The 14,905-nt window shown below is 43.1% G+C and overlaps 1 protein-coding gene across 8 annotated transcripts in view; it reads left to right on the top strand.

Annotated features, from left to right (window-relative positions):
- Positions 1-14,905, top strand: part of FN1 (fibronectin 1) — a 53,708-nt gene that overhangs the window by 14,238 nt on the left and 24,565 nt on the right. For all 8 annotated transcript variants that reach the window (XM_040560792.1, XM_040560790.1, XM_040560789.1 and 5 more), the window contains exons 12-22: positions 985-1,128; positions 3,190-3,311; positions 4,660-4,837; positions 4,989-5,165; positions 6,079-6,207; positions 6,319-6,408; positions 6,957-7,151; positions 8,599-8,871; positions 12,179-12,445; positions 13,960-14,054; positions 14,526-14,694. In XM_040560792.1, the coding sequence (XP_040416726.1) occupies positions 985-1,128; positions 3,190-3,311; positions 4,660-4,837; positions 4,989-5,165; positions 6,079-6,207; positions 6,319-6,408; positions 6,957-7,151; positions 8,599-8,871; positions 12,179-12,445; positions 13,960-14,054; positions 14,526-14,694 (1,839 nt within the window). The remainder of the gene's footprint in view (positions 1-984; positions 1,129-3,189; positions 3,312-4,659; positions 4,838-4,988; positions 5,166-6,078; positions 6,208-6,318; positions 6,409-6,956; positions 7,152-8,598; positions 8,872-12,178; positions 12,446-13,959; positions 14,055-14,525; positions 14,695-14,905) is intronic.

The raw sequence follows: 14,905 nt of genomic DNA, 5'->3' as shown, positions 1-14,905 counted from the left end.
GTGAACCTAGACTGGAAGATAAGACCTAACTGTTTGATTTGCAATTACTAAATCTAGAGAACTTTGAGCTATGGCCAAGAAAATCTATTAGAAAGTACTAGTGGTTAAGTTCTGCTTTATTTACAGTAATAACTATACAGTTTTACTGGAGGAACTTGGATTGTAAAGCTCTTAAAAGTCATTATCTAAAAGCCATTAATTTGAAAGAAGGGGAGGCAAAATTTCCTTTATCTGTAAGGTGCAATTGGTTTAATTTTGTTGGCTCTCTCTAAACAAGGCTCATGTTTACTCAAGCAGCATAATGTTAGTTCTCACTGAAAACTTCCATTGAGCCAGAAACACAGACATAGGTCAGGCTACAAAGCGTACTGAAGCATTGGTACTGTTGTATTTACACAAACTTAAGCTGATTTCAGGATTTGTTCAGTCCTTCTTCGGTTTATACAATGGTAAAATCTAGAATGATTCTGATGAATATTAATGGGTCACTTCAGAATTATGTATGTCTGAATTCTGCGTAAGCCAGTGGGAGTTCTGCCACTGGTTTCCTTGAGAGCAGCATGGTTTAGCTGTGGATGAGAGATGAGCTCAGTTGACTGGAGAAGAACTGGGCTCCAAAATAGCCAGTGCAAAATGAATCCTTTCTTGAAGAAACACCCCATTGACTTCACTGGGACAGCCAGTGCTTACCAGTGTTTTATTTACCAGGTGGACAGCCTGTGCTTAACAATGTTTTAAGAAATGCATCACAGCTGAGTTAACCTCTTAACACCTGACTTAACACACACAGTGATATAGCAAGAACCTTGATTCAAGGCTCAGTTTGCTGCCACTTGCTCTTTATGCAACAATATTTGTAAAGAAATGTTTTTATATTTTTTTTGTGCAAAAGTTTCTTCTGATTACCTCTTCTGTTTGGCTTAGATTTTTTCACAGTAGTTTTGGTAACATGTGGTAATTAACTGTCTCTTCCTGTGCCTTTAGATCAGTGCCAGGATTCAGAAACCCGTACCTTTTACCAAATCGGAGATTCGTGGGAGAAGTACGTCCATGGCATCAGATACCAGTGCTATTGTTATGGTCGTGGTATTGGAGAGTGGCATTGCCAGCCCCTGCAGGCCTATGCTGGTAAGAAACTTGTCTGCTGAGTAAGAGATGAGGAAAGTAATCTTCCCTTTCCTCACCAGTTCTTGACAGACACAAACAGGTGTCATAATTACAATAGAAGGGGCCAGGTTGTTAACAGATCTCCTGAGGCCAGGCTTCACTTAGAGGACTGTCACAACAGCTTGGGTTTTACATGGCCTCTTGGTGCTTAGCAATGTCACATCTGCAACCTTCAGATTCTGCTGCTTAAAACTTAAACCCTCTTCCATTCACTTCAGAAGCAAAATCCACCAAAGAATGAAGCTTTTTCCCCTGATAAATGCCCTGGAGAAATTAGATATCTGAACTTTTGTTTGCCTAGTCAGTTCCTGAAAAGAGAAGAACCTCCTTAACTGCCGGTCTAATTACCTGCCTGCTTAAAGTTGCAACTGTCACTGTCTCAACCTGAAAAAGATGAAATATTAATGCTGTGTCGTGCCTCCTCTGTTGGGAGGAGACCATGGTCATATCACTGGTTCCCCAACCCATCTGTGTAAATATGAAGGCCCTGCATAAGAATTGGATGTAGCAGCTTCAATGCTGAGTTGATTCTCTGTTTCTATGCTAAGATAGGTTAAGAAACATCTGTCCACTCAGTAGCTGCAATGTATTTGGCCCCTAAGTGCCCTGTAAGGTAAGAAAGGGAATTTGAACCTGATCATCTCATGCAGAGGAAGAATTTTAATACAGCTAGCCCTCTTCCTATTGCCTTGTCTCTGGCTTACTAGCCGCATGGCAGTAGGACACCTGGCAGGCAGAACTAGGGACTGCCTTTCGTTTTGGGGCAGTGAGCTAAGGATGGCAAGAATAGGAAGCAGACCATCTCTAACCCCACCATGAGTTTCTTACAGGGTATTGCTGAGCTTCATTGACTCCTGTAAAACTGCTTAAACAAACATCTCCCTGAGCTATGTGAAATATGCATGTCTCCAGACTGGAGACCAGGGATTTGGGCTTTCTATAGACATAAGAGTGGCTGAAAATGTGTAAATAAACCCAAACCTACATTCAGAAACATTAGATTTGGGTTAGGTAAGCTTTGAAACTTTGTGTGTGGGCACAGCTTTGTTTGCCTAGAAAAGTCCTGTTAAATATGTAGCAGGTATATATGTTACACAGTTGTCCAAATAAATTATAAATAGAAATGTTGGGAGGGCGTACATGTTGAATGGCTAAAGCAGCACTTTTCTGCAGATTCCAGGTGGCTCTTTGCTGGGATTTTCTGAGAATTAACACGAGTACAACGTTGCTGAGTGTTCAGTGAAACCTCCCCAGCAAGGCAGGAAGGGACTGGAAGGAGAACCATTGGATCATAAAACTTTTCCTTCTCTGTTAGAGAGCTTTGTGAAGAAAACGTACCTGAGCGTGATCTAGCTACCAATTTCTTGTGTTTACATATTTAGTCTTAAGTGTTAGAGCAGTGCTGAACTTGTGTTTTCATGGGTTTATGGACCTGATGTGTCTCAAGCCTTTCACCAACCCTTCTGGTTTGGTTTGTGTGCGGATGTGCCTCACTACCTGTGGAGTGTTCCACAAAGACTTGGAAATTCAGTTTCAAATAAACTAATCAAGCAATCTAGCAAAGCAGTAAAAGGCTAGCATCTATTCGCAGGCTGAAGGTGTCAGACCAGGAATTTCCCCTCACCATACCATAGGATTAGATCATTTCTCATGTTCCTGTGCCCCTTGCTCCCATCACAGAAGATAACTTATGAAAGCAGTTAGTAGCTGAGAAGCTCTCTTTGAAAAATGACTTTGCTTTACGCTTTTTCTATACCAGGCAGTTCCAATTTTCTATTTCATAACAGAGGAAATTAACCCAAACAACACATGCTAACCCCCCCTAGAATATATTCTAATTCATCAGTTTTCTATTGAGACTGAAGCATTAAGGATAGTACAATCTGACTTGTTTCCCATGTATGTAAGTAGTGGGTGAGCCATACATTTTTTTTCTTGCTTTCTGATGACTCAACAACAAAGGCAGAAGAAAAGCATCCCCAATATGTTAAGAATGGGATTTTTCTTATTTTTTTCCCCCAGGGGCAACTGGTCCTGTTCAGGTGATTATTACAGAGAGTACAAATCAGCCAAACTCCCATCCTATCCAATGGAATGCTCCAAAAACATCTCACATCAGCAAGTACATCCTGCGCTGGAGACCGGTGAGTGCCACATCAGCCACCTTATCCTGTAGATGCATTCAGAGCTCCAGAAATACACAGCTCTTTAAAGCTCCAGGCTTTCACCTGTAGATTCCACACTGTTAGTTTCCCTTTTCAGTGAGAACCCATATTTGCCTCACGAAAGCTGCTATTTCATTCAAAAACTCGTTATTTTGTGGGTGTTTTCTTCGGATGTCTGGAAGAAGTGCTGACATGATTTCAGCAACCTTCAGTTGCTAATTCACTGTCATTGTCCTGACAAGGTTAACTGTTACTTTGAGGATCAAAAACAACCTGTGCTGTACAAGCACTTGCTGTTTTCATGTGCAAACATTACTGGTCATTGTGTTCATGAATTTCCGTATTAACAAAAGCACTACTGCAGTAAGCAGACAACTTTATCCTTCCTCACTTTAAGCAATGTAAACAATTGTGAAAGCTTCCCTACCTTCAGAAATACTGTTTTAGTACCGTGTGCGTATCCAGACACAACTGTGATAGTTTGTACGCTATTAATGAGGAGGTAAAAACTAGTAGGACAGGAAGGTAAAAACAGCTAGGAAAGGATTAAATAAGCAGTCTGTCTCCCATCTTCGGTAAAGTCTGAGCCAAAGCTGTTTAACCACTGCTTGTTGGCTCATTCACGTCTGAGGAGTGATCGTTCTAACCAATGCAGATAGTTGTGTTACAATTCCCCAGAGCACAGCTTCACAAAAGACCATTTAATCGTTAAGAACACTAGTACTTCAATGCTGCCTGTGATTAAGAGAACAATAAAGGCCCTGATCCAAAGCCATTAAAGGCACTTAAGTCTTTTTACTGACTTCAGTGTATCTTGGATCAAGGCCTGAATGAAATGGACTTTAAAGAAATGGACTTTAAAACACTGGAGTACAAACCTCAGGATGGAGCATTATTTTAAAGCTTCCCATAGAGCTCAAACACAGGGTAGAGGGACAAGCTTTTTCTGTATATTGTCTTCAGATGATGGCTTGGAGTGCTGTTGTGAATGGTTTTCAAATGTGCATTTTCCAGCCATTCCTTCATGCCTTACTACATTTTTGATAAGGAATGGCTTTAGTGTATATATTATAAACCTTCTTGGTAAAGGAGCAAGTTCAAGCTAGTTTGTTTTTTCAGTTTACCCCAGTAAAACTTAATCACCCAAGAAGTTATTAGCCCTGCTTCCTGGCATACTTTCACTTGACTTTGTTCATTAGCCATTCGAGTCATACTTAGGTTTGAATATCACAGTGCTTGCTAACTATGCAGCAGGTTAGCTCACTGGATCAGCCTGCTTGTGCAGACCATGGAGTCTCTTGCTATATGGGTGTCTTTGTTCCTGCAGAAAAACTCTGGAAAGCACTGGAAGGAAGCCACCATTCCTGGTCACCTGAACTCCTACACCATCTCAGGCCTGAAGCCTGGTGTGATTTATGAAGGACAGCTCATCAGTGTTCAGCAGCATGGCCCCAAGGAAGTCACGCGCTTTGATTTTACCACAACTAGTACCACAGCGGTGACAAGTGAGTTGAGCAGCGGGGCAGAGAGTGGCATCCAGAGAAACCTACTCTCCCTCTGTGCTAGTTTGCCCAAAGGCGTTTCCCAAAGATGTTTCCTGCATCCTGGTTAACACCTAAGTAACAACGGTTAATTAAACCTCTCTTTTATTTTTAGGCAACACTGTTTCAGGAGAGACAACTCTTCTTCCTCCAATGGTTGCTACTTCTGAGTCAGTCACTGAAATCACAGCCAGCAGCTTTGTTGTCTCCTGGGTTTCTGCATCTGACACAGTTTCTGGATTCCGCGTTGAGTATGAGCTGAGCGAGGAGGGAGATGAGCCACAGTATCTTGGTGAGACAGTATTTGAGTCTATTAGACCCAAGCATCATTAACTACATCACTGTTTTCTGTGATGATCAGTATAGCTGGTGTAAATAGTGAGGATTTTGCTGTGTTTCAGTATGATTTGGTTAAGATCTGACTGTGGAGGACTAGCAGAGAAAACAGTCTCAACTAGTTCTCCTCTGAGCTAATAATTCTCCCTCAGCTCTTGCCCCCTGAACTTACAGGCTTGGACTCGTGAACAGAAGTAGCTTACACTAAAAGTGGTGACAGTGCTGGGAGCCTTCTTGTCTGCACACTCCAGACAGCTGAGCTCTGTTGTGAAGCAGTTTCTGAGCTTGTCTGTCTACAGGCAGAGGCTTTTCAGGCAAAGTTTAGGCAATTCCCAGTTTCCCCAAGAAGCAGCTCCTTACTGGCCAGACTAAAGCCAAGTGTCTTAAGGGAATTTCCTACATCTGGCATGTAGGTGGACATCTGGGGGAGGGGATGGTGGGAGAAGTTTATCGGCTCATAATGTCATTCATCTCCTCATGAGTCAGTCTTTCCACATAATCTCTTCATGTGAAAATTCTTCCATATATTTCTGTATTGAAAACGCAGCAGTTAGGATGTGAAGTGAGTTCACAGTTGGCTGAGATGACCAAAGGCCCACAGCGTGCAGGGGGATACTGCTTGAGTTGCCCTGCCTCATCGCACATCCAGCCTTGCAGTCCTAGGTGTTGCCTGCTTGTTGAGTATAGAGACCTGTCCCAACTCCTCATAACTCGTCGGGTGTGGACTAAGGCCACAGTGCAGAGCAAGTGTTTTATTGCAGGAGGACTGATTCAGCCCAAATTGGAACAGAGGTCTCCATTATTTCATTTGGTGAGAAGGTGACAAGATAGAACTGCTAAGGCAATCTTTCATTTCTTGCCTCCCGTAGATCTTCCAAGTACAGCCACTTCTGTCAACATCCCCGACTTGCTTCCCGGTCGCAAGTATATTGTTAACGTCTATCAGATCTCTGAAGAAGGAGAACAGAATCTGATCCTGTCTACTTCACAGACTACAGGTATGTGTGGCTGGGTGTTGCTGCACTTTTAAGGCCATTTTTGTTTGCCCAGAAAATTTGTTACCTCTCATCCTCACGTTTTCTGTCCTCCTCTGTTATTCTCTTAAACAGCTCCTGATGCACCTCCTGATCACACCGTGGAAAGCGTAGATGACACATCAATTGTCATTAGCTGGAGCAGACCACAGGCTCCAATCACAGGTTTGCCTAATTGGAACACATCTATTTCTCACTACTGATAGAATCTGACACCTAAGTAGAAAGGGTAATGAAGTGTAACTCTGGGACAGTAGGTGAGTGCATAATGCTGCTCAGTCTCAGAGACCAGCTGGAAAGCCCATGGGCAGTTCAGCTTTTGTTGTTGCATGTACAGCTGAAGGGGTCTCAATGTTTGAACCAGGCAGTTCAGGAGGCTGAGTGCAACGTAATTCCTCCTGGATTTGTGTTAAATAAAATCAAGCCCTGTGACCTTCTCTTGGTACCTGTCATCCAGACCTTGCCGTAACAAACATGAGAACGGTGTAGGTCTTAAAACAGCATGTCAAAGCTCAGAAATATTCTGATGCAGGGTAAGTCATTACGAACATGTGACCTGCAGCAAAAGCAAGCCACAGGTGCTGCTGAAGTTTGGAACTGTCTTTGTGAAACCTCAGTGGGAAAATGTTTAGTTCTCGTTTCTAGCATTCCTTGTGTTGGCTTACTCATTGCACCTGAGGACTGTATATATAGATACACCTCTCTTGCTTTAGGCTACAGAATTATCTACACACCCTCTGTGGAAGGCAGCAGCACGGAGCTTAACCTGCCCGACACTGCTACTTCTGTAACCCTCAGTGACTTGATGCCAGGTGTTCAGTACAACATCAGCATCTACGCAGTGGAAGAAAATCAGGAGAGTACTCCTGTCTTCATCCAACAGGAAACCACAGGCGTCCCACGCACAGGTAATGGCCAGCATGTGCTGTAGATCAGGCACTGAATTCTGTCAGTACCTAGACCCAAGTGACAATGCGAGTTCCCATTGCTACAACTAAATGAGTAGTGCTGCTGAACCTTAAATTGACTTTTAATTCTTTTTTTTATTGTTGTGTTATGTTTTTTTAATTGTGTCACGGATACTGAAGTTCTATGGTAAAGTCATACTTATGAATTGGCACAGTCAAACCACTACTCTGCATTAATAGGGTTATAATTCCAAGGGATCAGACTGCAGGCAGGCCAAAAGGTTAGGCTTGTATTGTGTCTATGGAAAAGAGAGATCAGAGTTTCTTAAGTTGTCTTAAGGGGATTCTGCTAAGAGATCTTAGGAGTCTGGTAAATTATTTTGCCTCAGTGCTCGGCCTGCAGATGTTTAAGGTTATGTACTCAGATACCACAACACAAATCTAAATAGCTCACCTGACTTCTCCATCTCCCTTCCGGTCCCAAGCTATTTTCCGTCCCAGTCAGCAGAGATGGGGCACTGCTCACATTGATTGATGTGCCAAAATAACACCATATAATGTAAATTGAGGCACCCACGCTTAAAAATAAATAAATAAATAAAATAAAAAATACTGGTTTCAGGGTTCTTTAGGTAGACAATTGGGCTGAATAGCCAAACCAAAAAAAAGGACAGTGGAAAAAAATTGGAATCTGATGTGGTGGCAATGGAATTTGATGGTCCTGCAAGTTGCAAGCACATGTGTTTGCAAATGGGAATTTACCAGGAATGAACTCAGCACAATGATTTTATGGTTTGGCATGTATATCTTCTAAAAATGAGTGTTGGTTAACCTTAGGGCAGTATCACTCCTAATCTGAAGAAACTTAGTTTGAACATAGGAATTCACGGGTGCAGTACTTTGGGCCAACACAAAAGGAAGTGGATTTTGTCTTTGACTTCTTTAAGGCAAGATCAGCCCCTGTATTTGTTTAATTATAAAAGATGGATTTTAAGTTAATTACAGATGTTCAGAACATCCCATGGATTTTCAAAACCCTCCCTTCTAATTTTAAAAGGAGGTTCTTCAACCCCAACTCTTGGGTTTGAATTTCTTGTCGTTGGACTCTCGTTTTTCAAGCTTTTGATTCTGCATATATTTGGTATTCTGTAGCATATTACGTCTGCTTTTTTTGTTCTTGTTTGGTGACAGCAAGATATTTTGACTGAAATCATAAAATAGTTAAAGCTATGTAGTTATACTTTGAATTGTAGTCTGCTTGAATATTGTCTTGGAATTTGTGTATATGCCTTTAAGGCAAGGTTATCATGATATTTATTTGGTAAATATTCTTGGGCTATCCATTGTTGAATCAAAATTAATTTTTTTTTTTTCTTCCATGTAAACCTATAGCTTCTACCAGTTACTAAGGATTCCTTCTAATGCTGTTTTGTCTCCCTACTCTCAGACGAAGTTCCTTCACCCCGAGATCTGCAGTTCGTGGAAGTTTCTGATGTCAAGGTCACCATCATGTGGACGCCACCACAGAGCCAAGTGTCTGGCTATCGGGTGGAAGCAATCCCCGTCAATCGCCCTGGCCAGCATGGCCAGAGGCTGCCCATTACCAGAAGCTCTTTTGCTGAAGTTGTTGACCTGATCCCAGGAACAACCTATCTCTTTAAGATCTTTGCCGTGAGCCATGGCAGGGAGAGCAAACCTTTGACTGGAGAGCAAACCACCAGTAAGTGTCTTCCCTTCATACTTTTCTCAACCTTTTGAAGTGCTTATTCCTCTGTCACTTAGAGAAATGTATAAACAGAGCACTTAAAGTGCACCAGTTATAGCCCGGGAGTTATCCCATAACTAGGATGACAGGGCTGGGAATTCATTCAGTCAAACAATGATCTCTTCAGCAGATTTATCCTCCTCCAGGGCTTTCCAATGGGAGTTTAACTCTCATGGCACTTTAAAACAATTTCGTATGGCTGGAATTCAACTTTTTTATTACTGGCTGAGAATTGATGGGCCCTGCAGTTCTTTTACTGTGCAGATCACAGCCTGTGATTTTTTTGAGGATACCTTAGGGCAGATTTCAGCATGACTTAAGAGCCTTGCTGAGACTGCTTTGAAAATCCCTATCTCCTTTCTGACAGCCACATACCTGTTTGGCTTCTGCCTTTGGTAGGAGTTCTGCACGCGCATGTAGGGACAGGCCTTGTCATTTAAAAGGACTGCATTTTAGCTTCACCAGGTCAGGCCTGGCTTTCCACAGCCTGTCTCACCCCAGAAATTTCACTGTCCCAGTAAAACCCAGGAAACTGCTTTGCAGGGATCTCAACAGACTGACAGTGTCACAGAGAGTGTGTATTTTTTGAGAAGGGGTGTGCAGGATCTCTCAACCTTGTTGTTAGTGATCTAGTGGCAGTGCAACGTGTCACCAGTGTGAGGCAAGCTGAGAAGCAAAGCACAGTCTGTCAAGCATTGCTCTCTGCTTTGCAGAAGCACATAGAAGAGAAGAGCATTGGGTGGGCAAGAAGTAGGTTTTCAGAGGGAAGAGGAAGAGTTGAGCATGGTTTTGGTTGGTTATCTCTGTTCATGATCCAAGAGAAGCAGACCAGACAGAGCCTGGGACCTGTTTTATTTGAACAGATCCTGTTTATCGGGCAGTAGGAGGGTGACTAGGTGTTGTGGTGTTCTTCAACCAGGTTACATTATTCAAAGGACCACCTTGTGGTTTAACCCTGCAGGTAGGTAAGCACCATGCAGCCACTTGCTCATTCTCCCCAGGTGGGATGGGGGAGACAACCTAAATCTAAATTCAGCTATGCACATCTGTTGTTCTTACACTTTTCAGTGAATAAAAGCAGCTTTTGAGAATCCAGCCCAACTCCTATAAAGATGAGAAGGAAGGAAATGAAACGGGGTTATCTGAATATAGTCCTGCTGTTTGAGAAATAGTTTCTTATAGCCATAAAGTTAGGAACCATGAATAGAGCCTCCCCCTTGACTATGCAGGGGAAATAGGATCTTTGTTTGCCTTTTGCCATGGGTACCTGTCTGTAGTGTGACACAGATGGTGTGAATGCCCTCTCCTATTTCAAATGAGTCTTTCAATAGCAAGGATGCAGCTTAGGAATCTGAGCTTCTTCAGAAGCATGCAGAAAAAGAAGGGCTCAACTCTCAGATGTGTGAGTGTTTTGTGGTTGTTTTCAGGAGCCTTGGATAGGTGTAGAGCCCATCTCAAAATCAACACACAAATGTGCATCAGAGCACAGACACTTGATTCAGAGAGCGCAGGGCTAGTAGCAAATGTCTAGAATCCTTTTCCTTTGGCTGTGATCATCTGCTTAACTGCTCTGCCTAAACCACATTTCAGAAAGTATTCACATAAATTGCATCCTGTAATCGAAAGTCCTGGGAAACAGAAATCATTCAGAGTTCCCAAGGAAAACCCCACAGCAGAAGTCTCTTCCCACGGTATAAATGTGATTCTCTTCTCGGCCTTCCGTTAAAGAGCAATCTACAAACAAACCCCAAGTGTGTGTGGCTTTGTATCATCCCCTTTTTTCTTCAGTATGGGGAGAGGAAGTGATAAAAGCCTAATAGAGCTGTCAAATTAAGTTGTGCAGAAAGGGGCTGTAGACTACAAATGGATAAAGATGCAATCCTTGTCAGATGGGACTCAACACAGACCTAAGTACCAAGAAGAGAGAAAGCTGACTCTCAGCCTGCTGGTTGGAGAGGGGCCTAGGGAGGGCCACACTCATCCTTTGTCTCTTCAAAATATTTTCCTCATCTTCGGAAGGGATGGAAGAAGGAAGGCCTTGCTTCCTTTTCCTTCCCCCTTCAAAAAAGGAGAAAACAAGCAGGTAGAGGGGGAAAAGGGCAACAACTGCTGCTCTGAATCACTGGGAGGGTGATGAAAACATTAATTTTATCACAAAAATGTTGTTTGCTGGGCCGGGTAAGGCATTTGCCATCAAAAAAAGAGCACTGATGGAACCTCTCCTCCCTGGTTTTAATTTTAACATGCGACTGGAGACTGCAAAAGGTGGGGAAGCTTGCCATGTAGACATGCAACTCTTTGCTGCAGCCAGTGCTACGCTGCCTGCTGTGGAACAGAATTGCTCAAGTGTTATTCCCTGTCTGAGTCTCATCCTGTCCCAAGAGCTCCTATGCTGAAGGCAGTGACATCTCTGCCACTCGCTGGGGACTCGAGTGCAGCACTTCAGAAGCTGTGTCACTTCAGGCCCTTGTTTGTGTAGTTTTCTGGGTGAACGGTTTCGGCAGCTTCCCAGAGGTAGCGATAAAATGCGGAGGAAGCCTGATAAGAGCTGTTGCATGACTTCTGTGGGAGAGATGAGCATGCCTAGGATTGTTGTATGGTCAGTTCCACAGCATGGTTATTTTTAAGTAGCTCTAGGCTGGTTTTCTCCAGAAAGCTGCTGACTGTTCATTATTTTGTCATTAAAAGGACAAGGCAGGGGGGTGTTTTGTTTTGGGAAGGGATTTTGAGGGGGGCAGGGAGGAGGACTGGGCAAAGGTTCAAAAACATTTATCCTTTCAGATGAAAAGGGGCTATAAGTTAGGTTTCAGTCTTGCTAATGCTGGCAAGTCTAAACTGAGCTAATTAAAAAAAAAAAAAAAAATCAGCATCCATGAGAAACTATGGCAATTCCTCAGAGCTGTTGGATTCATCTGTCTTGCCTCTGCCGTGAGCCTGGCTGCCCTGTGGGATGGCATGTATGGCAGATCTGTGTGGCACAGAGTCTTTTTTATTTTCTTTGGTTGGAGCCTAAAACCAGGATCGGTGCATATTAGTGGGTGGCACTGAGACATGGATATGGTTATTTCATTTCTATTTCCAGCTCCCTCACGGCCCCCACCTTCCCTCTTTCTTGCTGTTATGCTAATGCCCTAAAATACAGGCACAACAGCCTCACTTTACACCCATGTTTTTATGCAAGGTAGTGGAAGTGCTTTGGAAGTAGGGATGAGATGGGGTTGAACCAAAAAACTGATGCATGTTCTGCTTTTTTTAATTCCAGAACTTGATGCCCCAACCAACCTGAGATTCCTCAATACCACGGAGCACTCGGTGCTAGTGTTGTGGACGCGGCCCCGTGCTGTGATCACAGGATACCGGCTGACTGCAGGTCCCACGAGAGGAGGCCAGCCACGGACCTACAACGTGGGACCTTCTGCCATGAAGTACCTTCTCAGGAACCTGCAGCCCGGCACTGAGTACACAGTGTACCTCGTGGCAGTTAAAGAAGACTTGCAAAGCGCAAGAGAGACTGGAGTCTTCACGACTTGTAAGTATAATAGGCACATATTCCTCTTCCCTAGTACCCTGGCCCTTCCTCAAAACTGTAGGCTTGTGCTGAAAGTGGCTATTGTGAACTGCTTTACAGAAGAACCCTTTTGAAGTGGCAATCCAGCAGAACTGCTTGGGAAATACTCCTTTTTCTTCCTTCTGAACTTTTTGGCAGTAAAAGAGTTATTTGCATCAAAAAGCTTTCAGTAAAATATATTTCAGCTTCTTGATGATTAAAAACAAAAGTAGAAACATTGCTGGTACCTCAGTTTTTGGTTAACTGAACAACAAAGACATTTAATTTTGTGGTCTTGCCAGTTGTTTGGTTTTGGCATGGCAAATCAAGGAAAGCAAACAGTTCCCTTAAAATGGGTAAGGAATAATTAATCTGTTATTTGTATAAAGCTGAAGGCAGTCATTTCTCAAGACTAACCATGCTGTCTAAGCAACAGCAGTTACAGAAACTAACACGAAGGTTACATTCTACACACTTTTTAAGATCTCAGTCACTTATAGTTGTGCAGCTTTCATGGAAGAAATTCTAAGCAGATCTTGAGAGTAAAAGCAGGTCTGTAGAAAATCACGTGTGCGTCTAGAAAGAGCAAGTAGACTTCCTTTTTAAATAATGATGCAGTCATATAAACTGACAAAACTCAAAGCCCTCCAAGCCCAGAACCACATCCTCTTTTCAGAAGGGAATGTGGTTTATTTTATAACAATGTGAAGTTAAAATAAGGGTTTAAATTCATCACCACAGTAACACTGTTGACCTTGGCGAGGTGCTTTTTGCTGACAGAGACAGTCTTATCTATAAATATTTCTCAATTAGGATATGATTGGATATCTTCACACGAATATTGTCTTAAAATTCTGGCTGATCTGAATGAAACCTCACCAGTTTGCGACTATAAATGAATAAACAATCTCTTCAGTATTCATGTGGTCAATTCAGATTAAGTGCAGTGGAGTTATTTAGACTGATTCTGGGATACACAAAACCCTTGGCTTCTGTGTGGTACTCCTCACAGATATCAATGAGACCACAGATTCCTCAGATTGACTTTGAGCTCTCTTTCACTCTGACTTCAAAAGAGCTGAAGATGTATGTGAGGGATGAGATAGTCCTAGCTGGGACAGCTGGATGACAAACAAGGGTGTAGTGTTCTGCTGTTTGAATGGCATATGGTGAGTGAAGGAAAAACCTGCTTTCAGAGGAACACTTTAGATATCATGCCAAAAACAGTATTCCCCAAATTCTTGGGGTTGGATGGATAGAGGAGATAGGAGGCCTGGCTCAGTATTCTGGTTTTCCTCAGGAACAACAAAAACACTGACCATGACTAGGCCACTTGCATGCTGCAGAAGATAGAGGTCATCTGTCTTTTTGCTTTTCAAAACTAATACAGTTCAGCATCTTACTACATAACTTTGGCTATTTGGACTGCCCTAGGTTGTGTTTTCCAACTGTTCATCACCAGCACAGCAGCTAGTCTCTGTTAATTCACTTCACAGATCAGCCTGTTGGCTCTGTTCCTCCTTTCAACACAGAAGTGACTGAGACTTCTATTGTCATCACCTGGACACCTGCCCCAAGGATTGGTTTCAAGGTAGGAGAAAACAAAATCCGGTGCTTTTCTTGCTTCTCTGCAATTTGGTGGACTAACTATAGCTGATAACTATGGACTACAGTGAATATTGCACAAAGGAAAGAGGTGGAAAAAACATTCTACTTACAGGGGGCAGGTGCAGATCAGAGAGGCTGATGCAAGTATGTCCTCTTCATGTCATGTTCCTCAGTGGGACATGTTATTTACAGGCCTCATGGTCCCTTGTGGCTATATTTCTGCAGTCAGTTTGCTGATAGGACCGTGAAGGCCTATACAGGTCAGGTTTCCAACCAGAGGGTATGAAACAACTCAGCTTGAGCTCAGGCTGTCTAAAACAAGCTACAGGCCTAGTGGTTGGCGTGAAGCATACAGACCCATGATCCTCGCATTGGATGACAAGTCAGGATGCTGATAATTACCTGGGACAGGAGTATTAGAGACTGAAAAGCAAACTTTGCTGTTTCTCTGCAGCTGGGTGTGCGCCCAAGCCAAGGTGGAGAGGCTCCCCGGGAGGTCATCTCTGATTCTGGCAGCATCGTGATATCTGGCCTGACCCCAGGAGTGGAGTACACCTACAGCCTCACCGTCCTGATGGACGGCCAGGAGAGAGAGACTCCCATCATCAGGAGAGTGATTACACGTATGACACTTACGCTTTTCCATAATTACTCCTTCCCCTTGCTTCCTCTGTGTTCCTCTGTCTTCTGGGAGTCCTAGCTTCTTCCTGCTGTGGTCTGGAAGGTGTCTCTGCATAGGTGACGGTAGCACTAGCTCATGCAATGTAGGGTCACAGCTTCAGAATAATATTTTTAGCTAATTCTGAAGGGTGAGGACAGAATGTGGGGAGAAGG

Source organism: Cygnus olor, chromosome 6, assembly GCF_009769625.2.
Source record: "Cygnus olor isolate bCygOlo1 chromosome 6, bCygOlo1.pri.v2, whole genome shotgun sequence".
Classification (NCBI taxonomy): Eukaryota; Metazoa; Chordata; class Aves; order Anseriformes; family Anatidae; genus Cygnus; species Cygnus olor.
The sequence above is the reverse complement of the archived record's forward strand: the minus strand, read 5'-3'. Positions and strand labels throughout refer to the sequence as shown.